Source organism: Penicillium brevicompactum (genome assembly GCF_028827555.1).
Source record: "Penicillium brevicompactum strain IBT 35665 chromosome Unknown utg000005l_segment0_segment0, whole genome shotgun sequence".
Taxonomy (NCBI): domain Eukaryota; kingdom Fungi; phylum Ascomycota; class Eurotiomycetes; order Eurotiales; family Aspergillaceae; genus Penicillium; species Penicillium brevicompactum.
Window position 1 is genome coordinate 1,360,911 of NW_026623208.1, and position 21,610 is coordinate 1,382,520.

The 21,610-nt window shown below is 49.0% G+C and overlaps 7 protein-coding genes across 7 annotated transcripts; 4 read left to right on the forward strand and 3 right to left on the reverse strand.

Moving 5' to 3' along the window:
- Window positions 1–531: 531 nt before the first annotated feature.
- N7506_006332 (uncharacterized protein) lies at window positions 532–4,910 on the forward strand (the record flags this gene model as incomplete). Its single annotated transcript, XM_056955625.1, has 3 exons — window positions 532–789; window positions 841–3,219; window positions 3,282–4,910. 3 exons carry the CDS (start codon window positions 532–534, stop codon window positions 4,908–4,910), a joined length of 4,266 nt encoding a protein of 1,421 aa, XP_056809959.1.
- Window positions 4,911–5,386: 476 nt separating this feature from the next.
- N7506_006333 (putative cell wall organization protein/glutathione transferase (Gto3)) lies at window positions 5,387–6,530 on the forward strand (the record flags this gene model as incomplete). The annotated part of the gene is made up of 3 exons (XM_056955626.1): window positions 5,387–5,782; window positions 5,837–6,301; window positions 6,366–6,530. 3 exons carry the CDS (start codon window positions 5,387–5,389, stop codon window positions 6,528–6,530), a joined length of 1,026 nt encoding a protein of 341 aa, XP_056809960.1.
- An 875-nt stretch (window positions 6,531–7,405) lies between these two features.
- N7506_006334 (Major facilitator superfamily domain general substrate transporter) lies at window positions 7,406–9,048 on the reverse strand (the record flags this gene model as incomplete). Its single annotated transcript, XM_056955627.1, has 2 exons — window positions 7,406–7,766; window positions 7,832–9,048. 2 exons carry the CDS (start codon window positions 9,046–9,048, stop codon window positions 7,406–7,408), a joined length of 1,578 nt encoding a protein of 525 aa, XP_056809961.1.
- A 686-nt stretch (window positions 9,049–9,734) lies between these two features.
- On the forward strand, window positions 9,735–12,497 carry N7506_006335 (beta-glucosidase; the record flags this gene model as incomplete). The annotated part of the gene is made up of 4 exons (XM_056955628.1): window positions 9,735–9,855; window positions 9,915–10,521; window positions 10,580–11,846; window positions 11,931–12,497. The coding sequence occupies 4 exons, from the start codon at window positions 9,735–9,737 to the stop codon at window positions 12,495–12,497; spliced, it is 2,562 nt and encodes an 853-aa protein (XP_056809962.1).
- Window positions 12,498–13,108: 611 nt separating this feature from the next.
- N7506_006336 (fungal specific transcription factor domain-containing protein) lies at window positions 13,109–14,497 on the reverse strand (the record flags this gene model as incomplete). The annotated part of the gene is made up of 2 exons (XM_056955629.1): window positions 13,109–13,946; window positions 14,016–14,497. The coding sequence occupies 2 exons, from the start codon at window positions 14,495–14,497 to the stop codon at window positions 13,109–13,111; spliced, it is 1,320 nt and encodes a 439-aa protein (XP_056809963.1).
- Window positions 14,498–15,247: 750 nt separating this feature from the next.
- N7506_006337 (uncharacterized protein) lies at window positions 15,248–19,230 on the forward strand (the record flags this gene model as incomplete). Its single annotated transcript, XM_056955630.1, has 3 exons — window positions 15,248–15,327; window positions 15,424–18,926; window positions 18,977–19,230. The coding sequence occupies 3 exons, from the start codon at window positions 15,248–15,250 to the stop codon at window positions 19,228–19,230; spliced, it is 3,837 nt and encodes a 1,278-aa protein (XP_056809964.1).
- Window positions 19,231–19,508: 278 nt separating this feature from the next.
- On the reverse strand, window positions 19,509–19,829 carry N7506_006338 (Glucose-repressible protein Grg1; the record flags this gene model as incomplete). The annotated part of the gene is made up of 3 exons (XM_056955631.1): window positions 19,509–19,525; window positions 19,580–19,763; window positions 19,815–19,829. The coding sequence occupies 3 exons, from the start codon at window positions 19,827–19,829 to the stop codon at window positions 19,509–19,511; spliced, it is 216 nt and encodes a 71-aa protein (XP_056809965.1).
- Window positions 19,830–21,610: the final 1,781 nt, after the last annotated feature.

Here is a 21,610-nt window from a genome sequence, read left to right on the forward strand (position 1 = left end):
GCGGGCTATTGCCGCTAGCGCCGAGTCCCCGGGCCCAACAGGTGACAGTGTACCTCGTATCGCTCCTGCGAGATGCCGAATGAGGGGCAGTGTGGATCTGATACACTTTTTTTTTTTTTGTCTGGAAGCTTCTTGAGAAGCTTCATCGCATGGTCTTCAACAGTCACAACGGTATGAGGGCTGGCTGACACTGACATAATTCCCGCCATTCTTCTGCAATGTGTCTCGAATGAGGTACTTATTATCCAGAACGCCTGGCACACACGGCTAGCTGAGTGAGACCGGAGATGTGTGGCGCCCTAACATCGCCATTAGCTTCGGGGGCTAAGGCCGGGCCCCCCCTCTACACAAATATCAGCCGCTTCCGCACCGCGAAGGTGTTTCAGCTGCCCTACACAAAAGCCGGGCTGGGTCCTTGAATATTCTTTTGTTCTGCTCTTCCAATAATTGACCTTGTGACTTGTACGAAATCAAGGATAACCGCTTGATAAGTCTGGCATAGGAAGAAGGAATTTTAGCACCAATTACTCAATGGCTACTGCAGAATCCGATGATTATAACTTGCAGGATGCATGGGAAAGAGTATGCACGTCGTTCGCGCAGACAACCAAAGTCGACCTGACTGCAGCGCCAAAATACTCTGTTGACGAGGTCCTGGATCAAATTAGGGGCAAACAGGAGGAAGATGATGAGCGAAACAACAAGTACAAAACAGCAAAGGATGTGATCGGCAAGACTTTGAATTTCGTGATGGTCCTGGGTGGGATCGCCGCTCAGGGCGCAAGCATGGTGAGTAAGCCTTTTGACTGAAGTGAATCCCAGCCAACACCTAGTATGTAGGTTTTTGCTCCCAGCAGTCTATGCTTCAATGCAATCTCCTACCTCATTAGTACGGGTGCCAAATACAAGCGAATTTTCAGCAGCCTCACTGAGCTTTTCAGGCGGATCTCTGACGTATTGGAGCGGTGTAAGATCTATTTGCGCCTGCCTGCCAATGCAGTGGACGTCGCCCTCCGGAAGATCATCAACGAAGAGCTTGTCTGTTTTGTTGATATTTGCGCTTTGTCGATCAAAGTTCTCAAGGGTCACAAGGTGTTTACCGCACTCAAGGTCTTTGCGTTCGACAGTGACGAAGGTGTGAGTGGTCAGCTGGGCCGCTTGGCTTCCCTCGTTGAACGCGAATCTCAAATGCGAGCCACGCTCGGATTTGAGTCGCAAAAGACAACTGAAAGAAGTGTTTATGAAACCAGGGAAGGCACCCGAAAGATAAACACCACTGTCGATAAGCTTCTCAACTTCGAGAAGAAGAAAGACGCAGACAACGCTACGAAGAGGTTGTTGGACAGCATTGATTCCAGCCTTGACGCCCCAAGTGAGAATTTGAAGATATTACAGGTCAGCTACAAACGACTCCTGAATGACCAAGTTCAAGGGAGCGGTGAATGGCTCCGCAGCGACCCTTTATTCACAAAGTGGGCTTCTCCCGAGCAATCATCATTCTCGGTTTTGGGTGTCTCTGGGGGCGAGGGATACGGAAAATCTTTCCTCTTTGCGAGTATTATACAACAATTGCAAGAGGCTCATTCCCAGCCTGGAGATGATCTGACTTGCACGTCAGTTGCCTATTACCTTTTTCAAGAGGAAAAAAAGAATACGTCGCTCGCCCAGGCACTCAAAGTACTTGCGTGGCAGATTGCCAACAAAGACATTGTTTATCGGAAAGACCTCAGCTCTACAAAAACAGATGGCATCAATCATATCCAAGGACTTTGGGACGCCCTTTTCGCCAAGTCTTACAGAAGCGACTCAACCATATTTCTGCTCCTGGATGGCGTGGAGCAAATAGACAAGAATCAAATCAAGGAGTTCGTTCATGTCTTGACAGAGATACTAAAACAGTCTGTCTCATGGCCTCAATTCAAGCTCCGCCTTGTTCTGTCTGGTCGCGATGACACCATCACGAAGATCAAAGGACACATGGGAGACGGAATTTCCGTCATTGATGTGGCCTCAAAGAATAGTGACGACATGCAGAAGTTCATCATCGATCGCATGAACAAGATGGAGATATTCAGCGGCGACTCGGATCAGATCCTCTCACTGCGTCGGGAGATTTTGGAGAATTTGACTACTCAAACTCGTGGTGATTTTGTGAACGTTGCTCTACTTTTGCATGAGATCAGTAGGAAACAACGACCCGGTGAAATCAGAGACATCTTGTCCCGCTCTGGTGGCAACAGATCCGACACAATTGTGCGCAAGATAGACCAGTTGAACGAGACGCTTAGCGATGAAGATATCTCTGATTTGAACATCCTCCTAACATGGGTGGTGTTCTCCATTCGAGACCTAACCCTTGAAGAGCTCGAGGCAGTGCTTACTCTCAAAACGGGCGAATCATCTCTTCGCCCCCTTGCAGAAAAGATTACGGACCAATATTCATCACTGTTCACGATTAAGGGTGAGCCACATCCTATCACCAAGATTATCCCGACTACCTCTCGAGTGACACTCGTGTCCGACTCCATTGAGGCCTTCTTGCGTACCAAGAGTGAGAAAGATGCTGTCGAGAACTCGGAAGAGTTGAGTCTTACAGGTGATGTCAGCGAGGTCGAGGTCAGAATAGTCCGTCGCTTCCTTGAGTCTGTCTGCGATCCCAGGCTATTTGGGAAATTTGGCTTCGACGAGTTCTTTCAACGAAAGCTCAAGGGAAAGACTGCCCGTGTCGGTATCGACATTGAGACTGCTCATTTACGCATCTTAGCAACGTGTCTCGAAGTGATTCGCTCTCAGAACTCGCCTGAACTTTCGCCCCTGTTTCGATATGCAGCAGTCTTTTTCCCGGAGCATCTTAAACAGGCAGACCCCTCTTTGACCCAACCGCAACACAAATCAGCACTTGGACCACAGTTGGTCAGTCTCTTCACGGATCCTAAAGTCATTAGAGACTGGTGGACGCAAAATAGTCCTTGGCCTCGTTTCAACTGGATCTATGACGATGAATACGCTGAAGTCTCCTTGAAGTGGTTACAAGATTCTGCCGTGACCAAAAACCTCTCTGAGGAGCAAAGCAAATGGGTCAAGAGTTTGAGTTCCAAGTCCGAGCCAGACGCAGACATCATCGACCATATTGCTAGATCCGTCGCCCAGGCTTGGCTTCAGCTAGGTGCTTATGATGTTGCTGAATCATTTGCAGCGGTTCATGGATATATCACCAAGGTACGTCCTCTAACTGACTACGGGGCGGAGAAATATGGATAGGCATCTGACTTGCAGCATAGATTGAGCATCGCAAAAATCCTGACATCAAACGATCAACAGATGACCCCAAGGCTGAGGAAATTGAGGCTTCTCAAATCCTAGCAGCGGCAGAATGGGCCCGTCAGAAGCTTGGGTTAGAAAGCTTTGGATACGAGGAGAATCGCAACTTGGCGCGCACCTTGAGGGAATATTCCAAACACGAGGAAGCTACCGAGCGCTTCAAACTCACCTCATCACTTGAATCATATAATTGGTTCTCCCAGTGGGGCCTTGCCACCTGTTATGCCAACCAAGGAGAGCATGCACTTGCCATCGCGACTTTGGAAGATGCGATCAACACAATCAGATGTGGCGATGTCACTGAAGACTATGACACACTGCCAGAAATGGATCGAGACCTGGCAAAATGGAATGAAGAGGCTGGCGATAGCGCCAAGGCATTCGCTATATACGAGAAGGTTCTGCGTGAAAATCCTGGTGATTATGAAGCAGCCTTGGACATGATGCTCTTGTTCCACAAAGACAAGAAGTACGAGGGCCTCCTCGCCTTCTTAGAGTCTCTGAAGAGCTCCACGGACGAAGCGACTGGTCTTGACCGGCGCACCACTGCATTCCACGTGCATTATGCCAATGAGGATTACCACACTGCTTTATTTGCACTGGTTTCTGATGGCAATGGTTTCGATGCAATCTATCAAAGCTACGACGCGGCCATTAATGCCGCTCGGGAGCGCCTTGCCGAGGGAAGAGAGAAGGGTGACACTGATGAAGAACACTTTGCTGGGGCTTGCCTTGCATTATTGATGCATAATCTTGCACTTCTTTGTTATCAAAATGGCGCAGAAAACCTCGAACGCAGGGAGTTCGCCATCGACCTGTGGGTCCGCATCCTACAAATACAAGAGATATCGGAAGAGTCCTATCTCACAGTTGCCAAATCCTACGTTCGCCCAAAGCTTGCAAATGTCTGTTTCAAAGAGGCCAGTCGAGACCCGGCAGCGGCAGCGCCTTACTTGGAACAACTTGAACAACTGGCTTCATTCAATCCTGCAGACGGCCAAGGGATCGGTCGATCTAGCACTTATCCGTCAGAGATACTTGCATGGTATCACGCATTGCAGAAGGATGAACAAAAGGCCAAAGATGCTGTTCGCACCCACGTGAAACGCAATATTGATATCTTATCTGACGATGACCCGCTCAATGATTGGCAGGGATACCGAGGACTGGCGCGATACTTCATGTCCGCAGGGCAGGACGCTGACTCTCTCGCCGCCTGGTCGCTGATAGTCCCACTTGACGATGCAGAAGCCAAAACTGATGATTTGGAATCCGAATCACCCCGAAAATTGAAAGGACCTATGTTAGACGTGTGCGATGGTGATTGTGAGACAGAATGGGAATACGCAAATGACATTTATGTATGCAGAGAGTGCGACTACATGGAGCTTGATATTGGATGCTTGAACAAGCTGCGGGATGGGAAGCTCGAAGATCATATTTGCGGCCGAGAGCACCAGATGCTGCATGTTCCAGCTTACGATTTGGCTCGTCGTCAGACAATTGGGGAGGGTAATGTTATGGTTGGAGAAGAAGTCATCTCGGTTAGTGCCTGGCTTCAACGCATCAAGGAGCAGTGGGGCATTTGAGCTTCCTTCGAAGTTTGTGAGAACATACGGATCCACTGAGGTCTCTCGAGGTCAGAATGTGGAGATCTTTTCTGTGGTTTAATTAGTGTACATGGCAACGAATGAGAATGAGTTTCGCATGATCAAATATGTACCTAGACACAGCTCGCTGGGATGAAAGCTGCCATCCATGGATGGATACTACTGGGACACTAGGACAACCATACCTCGACCACAGCGCTATATAAACCCCGTCGGCATCAGACCCTTGGAAGTAATTGATACGTTGTCTCGGTGTCTCGGTGTCCCGGTTCCCCAATGCCCCAATGCATTGATGTGATGACATCAGCGGAACAATTCCGCGGGGCTTACTAGTCTGGAGAATCCACCCACAGGCATGCTACACTATATCACGACATATACCTGTCATCAATTTCTCATTCCAGTGTTTCGCCTTTTCACACTTTTCTCTACCACCGAGATCGCACACCTGGGCAATGGCAACAAATCCTCCGATCCATAGCCTCGCCACGTCTGATGGTTGGCATGGCGTCATCCCCAGCGACAAGTTCCCCGCCGAGAAAGGACGTTACCACCTCTACATCGGTCTATTCTGTCCTTTCGCCCACCGGGTTAATTTTGTTCGGCACTTAAAGGGCCTCACAGATTTCATCGATATCAGTATTGTCAAGCCATACCCGAAGGGCGACGCGAGAGGCTGGCCAGGATGGCAATTCCCAGCCTCCGACAATGAATATCCCGGCGCGACAGTCGATCATCTGTTCGGCGCGCAGTATCTGCATGAGGTGTATTTCCGAGGTGATCCGGAGTACAAAGGAAGATACTCGGTGCCCTTGTTGTGGGATAAGAAGACCGGAACAGCTGTCTGCAATGTGGGTTGTTTGGCAAACTGCACATAAAAAGAAGCTGACTAGAATCACAATCAGGAAAGTGCTGAGATGCTTCGGTGGCTTCCGCTGGCATTTAACGAGCTACTCCCGCCATCCCTCGCAGAAATTGATCTATATCCGACACATCTCCGCGAAATGATCGACGCGGTCAGTCCTTGGGTACAGTCTGATGTCAATGCAGGGGTCTACAAAGCTGGATTCGCATCCTCGCAAGAGGAATATGATAAAAATCTCATCCCTGTCTTTGGGGCATTGAACAAGCTGGAGAAGATCGTTGCGTGCCACGGGGGCCCTTTCGTTTTCGGCCAGGATCTGACTGAGTTGGACATCCGGCTATACGCAACGTTAATTAGGTTTGATACCGTTTATGTTCAACATTTCAAGTGCAACCTGGGTACTATTCGGCATGATTACCCAGTGCTAAACAATTGGCTGAAAGGCATGTTCTGGAATGTCGCGGCTGCAAGGGAGTCCACCAACTTTCTTCACATCAAGGAAAATGTAGGTTCAATATTACTTATCAATGTGTGACACCTGGGGGTAGCAAATTACTGACATTGCGCAGTACACAAAGAGTCATACAGACATCAACCCCAAGGCGATAACCCCCATGGGGCCGTTTCCTGATGTCGAGGAAGGGTTTGAAGAGGACTGGAGCAAGTTGACGATCGGCGAGGTCAAGCAACCAGATGTGTTGAGATATGAACTTGGAATTCCTAGTCCAATGTGATATAAGCGGGCATACTTTGACACTAGACCATGTTTGTCGAATTTGTTGACTCTGTCGTTTAGCCGATGCCAAGTCCAGAGTCTTAAATTTGTGTCATGCTTGTGACAAGCAAGAATGTTTGACTAGTGTAGGTAGATGGCCTTCCAGAGTCTTGGAAGTTGTTTCCAACGCTTGTGCTGCTTTCACCGCTTTCGCCTCGCCCAACAAAAGGACCTCGGAACTTTTCCAGTCTCTTTGAAGTTTTTCAACGTTTACTTCGTAAATGCCAAAATCTTGGAAATCTGCAGTTTAGGTCCATGGAACCTGCTTACCAGCTGCAGCGGTAACTCCGATCTTAAATCGATTGTAAATATGCAAATGAGGAGTAAACATTTCGGCGAGCGCGTCAATGCAATTAGTGTTCTCGATGCGGGATGAGGCAAGACGGCATACGCAGTGACCTCGGCATATGCGGTAGTCGCGACGAACACCTCGGCAATTTGATGGTCAGAGTTAACATAGTAGACTGATTTCTGCTAGATAAACATTTTTTAGAGTAAATCTAGGTATCGCAGAGTTTGCTCTCATTTCATTTGTCAAGGAACGATCGTAGCAAAGTCGACACGTTTCGGGTTCTTAGCATGGCGTCTGTTTGGTACGGAATACCGCCTTCAAGGTTCGGGCGCGGCCCGCGGGTCCCTTCCCTTGTTCCAAAAGCGGGAAGATATGCAAGGTTCAGCGGCGGCAAATTTATGAAGCAATGCCCGGGGGGGTGGGGGGGCTGAGGGAGTCTGATCTAGGCAAAACTGTTATATTTTCGAGTTAAGGTGATAAACAACAGTGTTTCTGATATTGACACAGTACCATTCCTATATTTCCTTCTCTTTTGAGGTCCCTCAGGCTAGTTCGTTGTGGACGGTTGATGAGCCAGACTTTGCATCCTCACAATCTTCCACGGATGATTTATGATCAGGACTACCTCCCACCAAGGCATTTGGGCCATCGAAAATCACGGCTATCTGCTCCAGCGAATAGCCTTTGGTCTCGGGATAAAAGAAGTATGCAGTGACACCAAATGCCATCAAGACGACAATGAAGACAATATAATACCTCCAAGCAATAGCATCCAGCGCAATCGGATTCACAAATGTGTTGAAAAACATGCCGACAATGGTGGCGACCCAAGTCACAGTCAGGCCACGGGCTCGCAAGCGATACGGCCAGATTTCGCAGGGGTAGGAGGTCAAGAAAGGCGTTCTGTGATCGAATTATTTGGTTAACAGGTTTGCGCATATTTTCTGGTAGAGTGAAACAGGACTTACAGAGCAACGCAATATCCTGCGAAGAAAATGAAGAGGAAGGGAATAACGGCACCACCAGTCGCAACATCACCCGTTGTTGCGAAAGATCCAGAAAGAGCTGTGACCATTACATAGCTCACAAACATAATGACAGCCGAGGCCATGAAAAGTGGGCGACGTCCCAGTCGATCAATTAAGAACGCTCCGAGAGCGGCAAATGCTAGATCCCACATCTGCAGACAAGCAGAAATGAGTGTCTGGTCTCGAACGTTTGTCACCCCGACCGAGGTCAGAATAAGAGAAAGGTAGTATGAAATAACTCCATTGCCAACCCACTGAGCGAAAAAGCCCAAAGTGACTGAGATCATCAGACGACGGCGGTTACCAGGGGTCTTGAACATCTCCGCATAAGAACCGTTCTTACTCGCCTCCTTTTCAGCGCGAATGGTTGTGAGAATCTGCTGGTATTCCCAATTGACCAGAGGCGAAGAAGTATTGCCTGCAGCATGGTGCTGTGCGAGGACTGCTAAAGCGTCTTCCTCGCGGTCGACCGAAACCAACCAGCGAGGACTTTCTGGCGCCATCAGAAAGCCCGGCAGAGCAACAAGAGGAATCAGTGCTTGTAACACAGATGGAAGTCGCCAGGACCAATCGGACGTGTATGTGCGCGAAGCGAACACAACCCACGCAGCAACTGTTCCACCGACGTACCAACCCGACATGAAAAGAGAGCTGAGAATACCGCGGTGGGTTGGGTAGGCAATTTCATTGATCAACAGGGGAACGGCGTTACCAAACAGAGCCGAAGCAAAACCTAAAAATAGGCGAGCAAGTAGGAACGCCTTGTCGTTTGGTGCTGCTGCTTGGAGGACGCTGCCGAGGATTAAGAAGATATAAGCCACGTAGACTCCGGGCTTCCGCCCGTAGCGATTGGCAATCCAGGAGGCCGTTGGGTATCCGACGCCACATCCAAGCCAGTAGATGGCATTAATCCAACCGAGCCAGGGACCGGTAGGATGGTCCATGAAGAGCTTCCACTGATCCAAAGCCTCGAGGCCGTTCATCAGAGATCCGTCATACCCGTTGGCAGATGAGTACAGCACCAATGAAAGAATGATGAAATTCAGACGAAGAAGATGCCGTTGTGTCCACCAAGGACCTTCATTTGACGGAATGAGATGATCAATCTGGTCACCCAAAGCATCATTGCTCGTAGTGTCTTTGGTTTGGGATCCCATGACGAGGACGGTGTGAATCAATATCAAATGAAGACGAAGAAAGAGGGAACCTGGTACACTCGACGCTATGTTGATGGATGAGGCATCAGCGCGTCACAGGATATTTCGGAACAAGAAAAAAATATAAAAAATGAAGGGGGTGTATGAGGCTTTTGTTGGGCAAGGACAGCAACTTCCAATGCCGCTATTTCCCGATGGTCTCATTCTAACAAGTCTGATTGCTAGGGCCTTTCGTAGTCAGAGTTTCCTAAATCGTGTTGGCTCGAAAGGCAAGAGTAACCTTGGCCAACTATCCAGCCAATATGCATCAGACTCCCTCGGTGTCTCAAATCCCCGCTTTCTCGCCCGACTTTTGTCGGCAAGTCAAGTGCGGGATGAGCTTTTGCGGAGGACTGGGGAACGCCGGGGTCGGCATGAGGCAGTCCAGTTGCCGGGACGGAGGCGGAGAAACGGAGAAAAGGAGAAAAGGAGAAATCCACCGGGGCCTGCCAATCATACCACTCCCACGCCTTTGAATCGGTCCGCTCAGGACTCGGTATATGCCCCGAGTCTCAAAAAAAGTGGCTCATAGTGTGCATAATGAAAGGAATTGAGTGAACAGTTTCTAATATAATGAGGTGCCATGACTCTCCCTCACCAGGAGATCTCAATCTCCTTTGACCTCCAACACCGACGAAGTGAACAGAATGCCGTTTGTTGACAACACGCGCAGTGAGGTGGACGCGTCGTTTGCGAAAATCGCAAATGCTGACATTGACACGCTTCTCAAACAACTCACACAAGATGAGAAAGTTTCCCTTTTGACAGGTTAGCGCTCCACGTTCGCCGGAAATCCGATAATGAATCTCACATTATTCGATTCACAGGCGATGACTTTTGGCATACCGTTCCCATTCCTCGACTGGATATTCCCTCAATCCGAGTTTCCGATGGTCCTAATGGAGTCCGTGGGACTCGATTCTTCAGCAGTGTTCCCGCGGCATGTCTACCATGCGGCACTGCGATCGGTGCCACATTCGATCGAAACCTGGCGGTGAAGATTGGACATTTGCTCGCCGCCGAAGCAAAAGCTAAAGGTGCGCATGTTATCCTTGGTCCAACAATAAACATTGCGCGAGGTCCACTAGGAGGAAGAGGGTTCGAGTCCTACTCTGAAGATCCTGTGCTGTCGGGAATTCTAGCAGGTCACTACTGCAAAGGACTCAAGGAAAAGAACATCAGTGCCACCCTCAAGCACTTCGTTTGCAATGACCAAGAGCATGAGCGCATGGCTGTTAGCTCAATTGTTACTGATCGGGCGCTGAGGGAGATCTATCTGCTTCCTTTCCAGATTGCCATTGCTCTCGGAGCCCCAGATGCCGTTATGACAGCATATAACAAAGTCAATGGTGTACATGCGGCGGAGAACAAGAACTTGCTGCAAGACATTCTCCGCGGTGAATGGGGATGGGATGGTCTGGTAATGAGTGACTGGTATGATCCGCAATCTTCCCGAGTCTATTCATCATTACTGACACAGACCTTCTAATAGGTTCGGAACATACAGCACCTCCGAAGCCATTGTCGCCGGTCTCGATTTAGAGATGCCCGGCCCTCCAAGATGGCGCGGTGCTGCATTGACTCATGCAATCACTTCCAACAAAATTCCCATCGCTGCGGTAAATGATCGAGTTCGCGCAGTCCTCAAACTCGTTCAAAAGGCAAGCAAGTCTGGTATCCCCGAGCGGGCTTTGGAATCTCAGTTGAACCAGCCCGAAGACCGGGCGCTGTTAAGAAAATTTGCTTCCGAGGCCATTGTGCTGTTAAAGAACAATGATGATACTCTTCCGTTCGATAAGAGCAAGAAAGTGGCTATCATCGGGCCCAATTCTAAGATTGCCACATATTGTGGAGGCGGCAGCGCGGCATTGAATCCATACTATGCCGTGACACCCTTCGAAGGCATTTCGGCGTCAGCGCAAGGTGCTGTAGATTTCGCGCAGGGAATCTACGGTCATCAGATGCTACCCCTGCTCGGAAAACGTCTTTCTACCGAAAAGGGTCTTGCTGGGTTTGTTTTGAACATCTTCAACGATCCACCGAGCCTGACGACCAGAGTGCCTCTCGAAGAAAGGCACGAAACTGATTCAATGATCCTCTTCATGGATTATCAGCACCCTGATTTGAAAACAATCTGGTACGCAGATGCGGAGGGATACTTTGTCCCCGAGGAATCTGGCACATATGATTTCGGTCTCACTGTTCAAGGCACAGGAAAACTGTTTGTCAATGGCGAGCTTCTCATAAATAATGCCGATGTACAAAGACCAGGGAGCAGCTTTTTCGGCAACGGCACGCTGGAGGAGACGGCATCCCTGCAACTTGAGGCTGGCAAGAGATATCACGTTCTTGTACAGTGGGGATGTGACAAGACTGCCACGTTCAAGGTTCCAGGCGTGGTCGATTTCGGACACGGTGGATTCCGGTTCGGTGCCTGCAAACGCCTTTCGCCCCAGGAGGGTATCGCTGAAGCAGTAAAATTGGCTTCAGAGGTTGACCAAGTTATTTTGGTTGCAGGATTGAGTGCTGAATGGGAATCAGAAGGAGAAGATAGATCCCACATGGACCTGCCGCCGCACACTGATGACTTGATCTCTCAAGTTCTGAACGTCAACCCCAACACAGCTATTGTTATCCAAAGTGGTACCCCTGTGGAGATGCCTTGGGCTCATAAAGCCAAGGCCATTGTTCATGCATGGTATGGAGGAAATGAAACAGGAAACGGCATCGCTGATGTTATCTTCGGCGATGTGAATCCGGTAAGAAACCCTCCTCGCCCTCCCAGCTCTTTTGCTGTTTTGTACTCAATGAATGATTGGAACTGAAATTTGGTATTGCCGCAGTCCGGAAAGCTTCCCCTCACGTTTCCTCGACGTCTCAAGGACAACCCAACCTTCTTCAACTACCGATCCGAGGGCGGTCGAGTCTTGTATGGAGAGGACGTGTATGTGGGATACCGATACTACGATGGGCTGGAAGTCGATACACTATTCCCCTTCGGCCACGGTCTTTCCTACACCACATTCGAGCTCTCGGATCTTGAACTGCTCGCGGACTCAGAAAGACTTTTGCAGATCAAGTGCAAGGTGCGAAACACCGGCTCAAGGTCTGGTGCAGAGGTGATACAAGTATATGTGGCTCCTATCTCACCACCCATCAAGCGGCCTGTGAAGGAGCTCAAGGAGTTCCGTAAAATTTTCCTCGAGGCCTCGGCGCAAAGCACGGTATCTATCCCCATGGATTTGGTTCGTGCAACAAGCTTCTGGGATGAGAAGTCTGGTAACTGGTGCAGTCACAGTGGGGCCTACAACGTTATGGTGGGAACAAGCAGCCGTGGGGTCTTCCTGGAGCGCACCGTGGAGGTTGGCGAGACTGTATTTTGGTCCGGACCTTGGGAGGTTCCGACATGAAAAAATTCCTTTAGATACATGCGAACGGAGCTTAGCGTAGATTTTGGTCTGCATGCCCATCACCATTTGCTGACCAAATCAAGTTCCATCTCATCGCCAACTTAAAAGGGCACCATACGCTCAAATCTACCTCCGGTGGTTGTCTTTGTGACATCACTACCCATATACTTACACTAAGGCTGCGATATTCCCAGGAATTTTCCATGTTTGTTGACCATACCTAATGGTTTGTTAAGTACATGTCCTATAGCTATGGCCTTGGGTTGGATTGTCATCTACTCCCGTGGACCCAAGGAATGCCATCTATCAAAAGGGTCAAACAAGCCCCAGAACCTTGGAAACAGTTACCAAATCCCGAGGTCCCGGGATGCTCATGACCTCTCATTCTTTTTCAACAGTTGGTCATATTAATCCATCGATGTGCTCTGCATCTTTTCAAGGTTGTTCAAATGATCTGGATCCCTTTGTATCTGAAGAGGGAGATGAACCGGTTTTGGGATGGGGCTATACCTGCTAGGTATATTGATATACGTATCTACACGGGGCGCATTGCATGTAGATCTAGAAGTGGTATCTCGTAGTTCAGAGATGTCGGCTTTTGTAGAGGTTAATTACCCGTGAACGCGATCTGTATCTATCCATGTCTGCAGATGCATCGTATTGATGCCTTCACTGCTGTCAAGTCGAGACAGGATGTCAGTGGATAGTTGTACGTACTCACTCGCCTGCTTTGATAGGGGATCATCGGGGTGGAATGGACAACCTATTAGGCTTGCCACAACATCGCGCACTTTGTTGGCGAGGTGCAATCCGTTTGTCTCTATACTCAGCCGAGGGAAGTTGAACAGAATGAAAAACAATTGACGACAGAGCTTTTCCCTTTCAATCCATATCGATCTTTGGTCCATGATTGCCGGATGTTCTGTTAACGATGGGTCGTGCTGGTAATGGGACTGGGCCGCTTCTAGCTGATCGAGTATAAGACTTTGAAGCCATATGAGGGTGACGTGGAGGTTGGCTTGTATTGATGCAAACTGAGATTGCGCAATCTTCTTGTCATTGTCCATGTCATCATCATTTGCTCCCTCCTGGGTGGCTGTCCACGTTTGAAAGGAGGGAGGAATATGGGTGGCCAGATCCTGAAGGCAATGAAGCCTTTCGTTGAAGTGATTGATCTGAATTTTGCAGTCCTTGACTCTAACACAGGGGCAGTGGCCTCCTGTTGGTTTAAGAACGGGATCTCTGATCGCGGCCCAGAACACGCGGGAATGAATTATGAAACCTGTCACAAGAGATGATTCGTTTCCAGCGGCTGCTAGCACACTTCTTTCGAATATCAGCTCGTCATCCACCTCAAGTGGCATGAGATCTTCCGGGTTTATGGAATCAAGTAAGACTGGATCGAGGTAAGCGAGTCTCTCGCCTTGTAAATTTTGCACATGCGCATGGCTGGGGTACAGCTTTATGTTAATAATAGGTTCTGGGAAATTTTTGATTTGTATTCAGGGTCATACTCACACAAAAGTGTAAAACATAAGCCAGAATCCCTTCTTGCGTAATTGTGCCTCTATGCAATTGAGGCCGTTGTAATCAGAGATCTGGTGAAGCTTCAAGAGACGTGCAAGTTGCATTGCTTCGACGCTCAGCATACGAGACCAATTGTGGTCCCCAAGTTGCAGAAAGGACGCTTGGAAGAGATAGGAAACAGCAAACTTCTGGAAACTGAGCTGGTCGAAGTATGTTGATGTTCTCAATCCCATTGCTTTTTTGTAGCAGGCATGGACAAACTCTTTGCGCGAGTTGAATCTTATTGTACGCGTATCTGATTGATATTCATGGAACCTGCTTGCCATAGTGGCAACGACCAATGCGGCGATGGCTACGGTGAGTGCCAGAAAGCCATCATCATCACGGTCCTGATCGTTACGAAGCGCGTTCTGAAAAGACGGTCGATGTATAACCGGTACCATCGGATAGATGTAATCGAGATAGTCTTGCATGATTCCTTGAAACAGACTTCGATCACATAGATCATCGGTTCTGTGCGAAACCACCGAACCATGCTCTCGCGATTGTAGACTTGCTGGGGATCTTCTACGAAGTCAGGTCACAAACCTGAGTTAAGCACATACTCGTGATAGACATACCGCTTTTTAGGGCCTCTGGCTTTTGAGGGGCTTGCAAACGTGCATGCTAAATTCAAACGCTCGCATCGTAGACATGGTAATGAACGACCAGGCTGTTGGGCTCTACACTTCACCTTTCGTCTGCGACATATGTCACATGCTTGAGTAGACAGATCTACACGAAGAGAGTGAGAGCCCTGCATCACAGCGCCCTGTCTGGAGAGTACAAACTACAACGTGAAAATAAGAAGTGGCCGATCTGCGGGAAGCTCTTTTCGCCGGGTCAGGGTGGCCAATCACAAGGCTCTGTGGTACGCGACTCGGTGCATTACATAATCCTTCCAGACCAATCTAAGAACGAGGCAAAATACAATCGTTTCCGATCGACCAATTATATGCTGCTGTTATGTCTGGGGATCATTTCCTATCGGCGCTTCATTGGCTTCCAGCGCTCCAATATTTTCAAGAGAAGTTGCACCTGCCCCGCTTCCAAGCTTCTCCTGGAATCCACTCCCTTTCAGATCCGAGTTGCACAGTCGGTGCAATGATTTTACGCTCGCTCTATCCGTAGAGCCTGAACCTTCTTTCCAACGCTTCCAATGTCGTCGCCTTGCTGCGGACGCAATGTCACAACCAGCCTTTCTGCCCGACACTCAGCAGTACCCTGTCAGCTTCGCTAAACCTAGCGAGCGAGAATTCTATAAGTAAATGCCACATGTGCTTCGATCTGATCTCGATACCTTGATCGATTTGCCTTCGCGCCAGAGCAATGCCAGATGGACTAACCGATGTCATTCCAGGTACTTGCCGCCGTACCACCCGAAAGCGCACTCCCTTAATCATTTCGGACCGATCACCCCTTCCGTCGAGCATGTTGCACGTTCCTCCGTCGATCCTGTTTTGACGGCGTTTGCTCAATTGGGAACCTTGCGGTTGAACGTGCAGCGGGCGTTAATCTCGCTTTTTGGCCCTGACGAACAGCACGTCCTCACGGAAGCGACGCGGACCCTCAGTCTTCAAGATGACACCGACCATAATGCCCATGATCAGCTTTGGGTTGGAAACTGCACCTTGTCATATGAGCGCAGCTTGTGCAAAATGGCGATGGATTCTGTCCCCCAGACGGCAAATTCAGGGGACCGGGTCATTGTTGTGCCAGACCTTGCTATGGATGAGTCCTTGAAAGGTCACACGGACGTCACAGACTTCCCAAACATCCGGTTTCTAGCATCCAGCCCTATCATTAGCCCGAAAGGAGTAATCATCGGAGCCTACACCCTGTTGGACAATCGACCGCACAATCCTCTAGATGCCGAGATGCTGAAGTTTTTGGTCGACATCTCAACCACTGTCATGGATTACCTAGCGACAACCCGATCCAAAGAACAGCAATTTCGGAGTGAGCGTATGCTTGTTGGTCTTGGGAGTTTTCTAGAAGGGAAAGGAAGTCTCCGTAATTCTTGGCTTGTCGAACACGAAGGCTATGCTCAATCACTCGAAACCCCGGACACAGAGGGGCACGTCAATTCAAATCAGCAACGAATCCAGCTTTCCCACAATGCAACCTCGGACATGCTGCAGAATCCCCCACCAAGCCACCTGCCTTTCCGTCCCTACAATCTGCACATCCCTGAAGGCAGACGCACTCCGGCCTCCAATAAAACATATGACGCCTCAGGCATTGAAGATACCAAGGCAAGGTACGCTGAGGCGCAAAAGAAACTCAGACGAGCATCCCAAGTTGCCATGAACAATGGGACCGAACACGTGCCTCAGCAGTCACCTAGAGAAGATTACGCTGCTAAAGTGAAGGAAACCTTCTCTCGTGCATCTAATCTTATTCGTGAAAGCCTCGAGGTGGAGGCCGTGGTCTTCTTCAATGCCAATTTTGGTTCTAAAGAGGCTTTGGTGAATGATACCAAGTCGGATCCCGAAACCAGCAGCAGTCTTGAGAGCTGCTCATCTGGCGATGATGATTTCAAGTCTCGGGGAACTAGACATCAGGGTCCATGGGATCCGGCAGTAGCTGAGGACTCTGGAAAGTCTGCATTGAACCCTTGCGAAATTCTTGGATTCTCGACTTCAAGCGCCTCTAGCGTAAATGATCAAGTGACAGGTGATAACAAAATTGCATTGTCCGAATATTTCCTCGCCGCTCTTTTGCGTCGTTATCCCCGTGGGAAAATCTTCAACTACGGGACAGATGGGGCGGTATTCTCCGGCGACTCCAGCGAGGGAGTCCTCAAGAAATTCTTCAGACGAACTGGGGGCAAAAAGTACAAGAAGACACGGAAATCACGCATGCGCCAGGATGCCCAAAAGCTGTTACAGCTTGCTCCAGACTCTCGGAGCATTGTGTTCACACCTTTGTGGGACTCGCACAAAGGCAGATGGTATGCCGGTAGTTTGACTTGGACAAGGGCAGCACACCGTGTATTCACCCACGATGATGAGTTGGTATTTCTCCTGTCATTCGGAAACAGTGTCATGGCAGATGTCCACCGACTTGGAGCTCACTTCGCCGATCGCGCGAAATCCGACTTGCTCGCAGGGCTCAGTCATGAACTTCGATCCCCTCTTCACGGAATTTTCGGTACCTCGGAGCTTCTCGGTGACACCGTTTTGGACACGCTTCAACGAGGATTCGTCCATACAATTTCTTCCTGTTCCTTCACGCTACTTGGGTCAATCAATCAGCTTTTAGAATTTGCTAGCATCAATGATGTTCAACCGAGCTCCGTTGTCAAAACTCCCGGCGGTGGGCTGAATCCCCCTTCAGGTGGACCAACCAGTGCAGTTCGCCGGTTCTCTCATTCGGGAAAAGTCGATATAGATACCTGCGTTGAGCTTGATAGTGCTGTCGAGAACGCGATCGAGACGGTCTTTGCTGGGTACTCCTTTGTGAACAACTCACACTCATCTCTTCGTCATGTTGCTGGCCATTCGACATCAAATGACGAAACCTTTGACACGAAAGGTCGAGTCAGGGTGATTTTGGACATTGATAATCATCAAAATTGGAAAGTTTCGACCCGCCCGGGGGCCTGGCATGTGATTGTTACCAACATATTCGGCAACGCCTTGAAGTTTACTCGACAGGGGCACATATATGTTTCAATGAAGGCTACGCCGGTCGAACTGGCAGCAGAAGGCCAGGTGTTGAGCTCAAAGATCACCATGACCATCAAGGATACAGGGTGTGGCATTGACTTGGAATATTTGAAAATGGGGCTGTTCACTGCATTCTCGCAACAAGATAGCATGACAACTGGCAACGGCCTTGGGCTCAACATCACTCGCCGCATACTCAAATCACTTGGGGGCAATATTCAGGTCAACTCACAAGAAGATGTCGGCACAGAAGTTGTCGCGAGTGTGACCTTAGATCACGTTTTTGAATGGGAGACCTCCAACCAAATGGATGGCCAGTTTTCCATGATCGACACGAAGGAACTCACGCGGGCCAAATCTATTGGAATATTGGGACACGAGGAATCTGTCTCGGACACAGCTCTGCATGCATCCGTGCAGAAGGTGTGTCAAGACTGGCTGGTTATGGATACGTGCTTCATTGCCCCCTCGCAGGCCCAATTCGCCCAGTGTGACTTTTACGTCTCTCTTCATGAACACCTTGATGCTGGGAATTTGCAACTTCACTCAATCGCCCCATCTCCGAAAGAACGCTTTTCCTCCCCGCTTATCATAATATGTTCTTCTCCAAAGGTCGCGCATGCTATGTTTATGGAAAATCGGAGGTGCAAGGACCCAGCTGTCCTCGAATTTATCAGCCAACCGTGCGGGCCACGAAAACTGGCGAAGACATTGGAAACCTGCATCAGACGCCAACAACAGCGGTTAGATTCTGTTTCAGATGATGGTGTGTCAGAATTATCGCCGGCCACATCGGCTCCTTCTAGCTTGGATGATCCTCAGCGAGATCCTTCCACGGCTTTCCCAAATCAACTGTCCAACACGGAAGTCCCAGTCAGTGTCAGTGTGATGGATTATGCCGCTAGAAATTCCGGCAGGTCCAGAAGCAACTCTCCGCGGTGCTTAGACAGTCCTCGGGGCCCTCAGTCCTTGTCTAGGGATACATCAGACACACCACACGGCGACTCAATATGTGATCCCGCACTGCAACCTCCCACAATTGTTCTCCTCGTCGATGATAACGACATTAATCTCAGGCTTCTTATCGCTTTTATGAAGAAATTGAACTGCGATTATATAATTGCCCAAAACGGAGAGGAGGCTTTGGAGGCTTTCAAATCCAATTCTTCCAGCATCCGCATGATTCTAATGGGTAAACTCTCCTTGGCACCTGAACTAGCAGCAGCAGGCTAATCTTATCAGATATCTCAATGCCCATCATGGATGGCCTAGAATCTACTAGGCGCATTCGAGAATTCGAGAAAACATTGGAAAACAATCACCGTGTCACCATCGCTGCACTCACTGGCCTTGCACAGGCTGAAGTGCAACGTGATGCCATAGGCTCTGGTATGGATTTGTTTTTGACAAAGCCGGTCCGACTGGATAACTTAGTACCTATCATCAAAGGGGTCTTGCCCAAATCCCATTCCTTGTGGCAGCAACAAAACACCTGAGAGGTGTTGTTGGTGTTGGTTCACTTGCAACGAGATTGGCACTCAACAATAATACACGAATTACGAGTGATGATATTTTGCATGACTTTTCTATTTGCCAATGGCTTTTAGCACATACAACGCTACTATAAAAGGCTGATCGAAAGCGACAAGATAGTGGTATTATTTCGCTAGGTACGTAAAGTCGTCATAGTGAGGATGCCATCCAAAAGTCGTAATCAGAAAGGTATTAAGATGACAAGTCGCGTGGCTCAAGGGGTCAGCGGCAAAAGCGACGCTTAGTTCTTAGCAGCCTCTGTTAAAAATTGATTAGCGCGTGCCGATGTGAAGTGGACGATTCGAAACTCACCCTTGTGGACATCGGCCTTGGTGTTGTGGGACACCTCGTCCTTCTTGTCGACGAGAGCGTCCTTGGCAGCGCTGGCACGGGTGCTGATCTTGGCATCGTCGCTCTTAGCAACGTTCTTGTTGGCCTCCTTGGAGGCCTCGGCACCGGTGCCCTGGATGGACTCGGCGACGTAGTTGGCGGCGTTCTGATAGCAGGTTAGTACAGCGATGGGCGTATTGACGTGTTGGCCACGAACCTTGACAGTCTCCATTGCGGCGGATGAGAAGATTGATTGATTGTTTGGTTGGAAGATTGTTATGAGGGATAGTGAATGAGTTAGGAAAAGTGATGGACAGGGAAGGACCAGGTATTTATACAGATGCATGGGGAAGGGACCCTGGAGAGATGATGTCATTACGTCATTTCTGAGCCACCATCCCAGGCCAAGTTTCCAACACCAACTCTCCCAGTTCATGGTTGCAACATTTCGATTGGCTGAAACCAAAAGTCACATCCACTGGTTTACAGTTTGACCCAATCCTTGACATCACCTTTGAATCATCTTCATGTGACCCAGCACTATGGATTTGCCATGTTGATGACTATTACACGCTGTGCGTACATGCATTGGTTTGCGGCTCCGAGATGCTTCGAATCGAACGTTCTTTTCGTTCTTCGTGTTCTAACCGTGATCGGTAATCGACCATACATACTCCGTACATCGCTCTTTGCGTCGCATACTCCTTAGAATGGACTGATCTACCCCCGCAGACCCACAGATCTCGCTGGAAGTGTATGACGTCTAATTTTGGACCATCGACTTTCAACCATGTTTTCCAGTCTCACGTGCTGCGTTAGATCAACCAAGTAATTTCCTTGCAACCCCTAAACATAGTTACGGATTCTTCTAGAAATTATTGGTCACCTGACTTTCACGCTGTAATTGGGGTGAGCTGGACGGTGGACATCAAGTCAAAACTTGAAGATGCTCGAGGGCTAGCTAGTTTTTCTAAGCTCACTTGAGCAATAAATAGAATATGTTTGTGGTTGAATTTATTGAATCTATCGAACCAATTTCCAAGGTTGTTGTCGCCAAAAAAAAAAAAGAATCAACAACTGAGAAATTCAAAACTACAAGCACAAGAGAATAGAAAAAGGGGGTACTCGACCGTCGGCTACAATGTCGATGCTTGACTCCGTATCTCCCAAGTAGACAAATCGGGACTACCCGGCAAATCTCAAAAGAGAATAGGCTTGTCCAGACTCCAGATCTATGCAAATGTTGGACTGTAGGAGCTATGACGTCCTCCCGAGGCACAGCCCCGTGATGCGCGCCACCAGCCCCCTAGTGGGAATGGCGCGTCGCGGCATGGGCCTACACATACAATCTTCCAAGGTTGAGATTGTTTATATGCTCAGAGGGGTCGGCATAGCTTCCGCCAATGGGCGCAAATTTGAGAAGAAATGACGATACGCCCAGTACTTTCGCCTTACAATTGTTTCCATGATGAGTGCGCACCAACTAGATCTTGTATTGAGTTCAAATGGATATTTCAGTTTTTCTCGCCAGGCAGTCGGTGACGTTATGCCCGCAAGTGTGCTCCTGATACGATGTACCGCCACAGGGGCATTGATTCCCATGTCCACTAAACCCGAAGTAATCGAATGGACAACAAGCCGAAGTGTTGGAAGCTTTGGTGGGGGTCGCTGCCTAAAGGGTAAGGCAGGCACCACCAACTGGTCTCTTACTAAGCAATGAACAGAGCCCTGGAGCCCTGGAATCCTTACGAGCGCAATGGTGGTCTGTCAGCGCAGACAGTCGTAGATCGAGAGCTTATCTCTCTCCCTCTCCTCCTGCTGTCTCCATTGTCGTATATTCGTTCATGCTCTCCATATCCAAGCCAAAAATGGTAGATCTTGGTATTAGGAGTTGTGCTGACGTGCGATCGGGGCCCAGGTGGATATTGGAAGTACGATACCTAGGTAGGTTCAAAGATATAGTAAGCAAAGACACCAACCTTGGAAAAAGAACCAATGGCATTTCTGGAATAG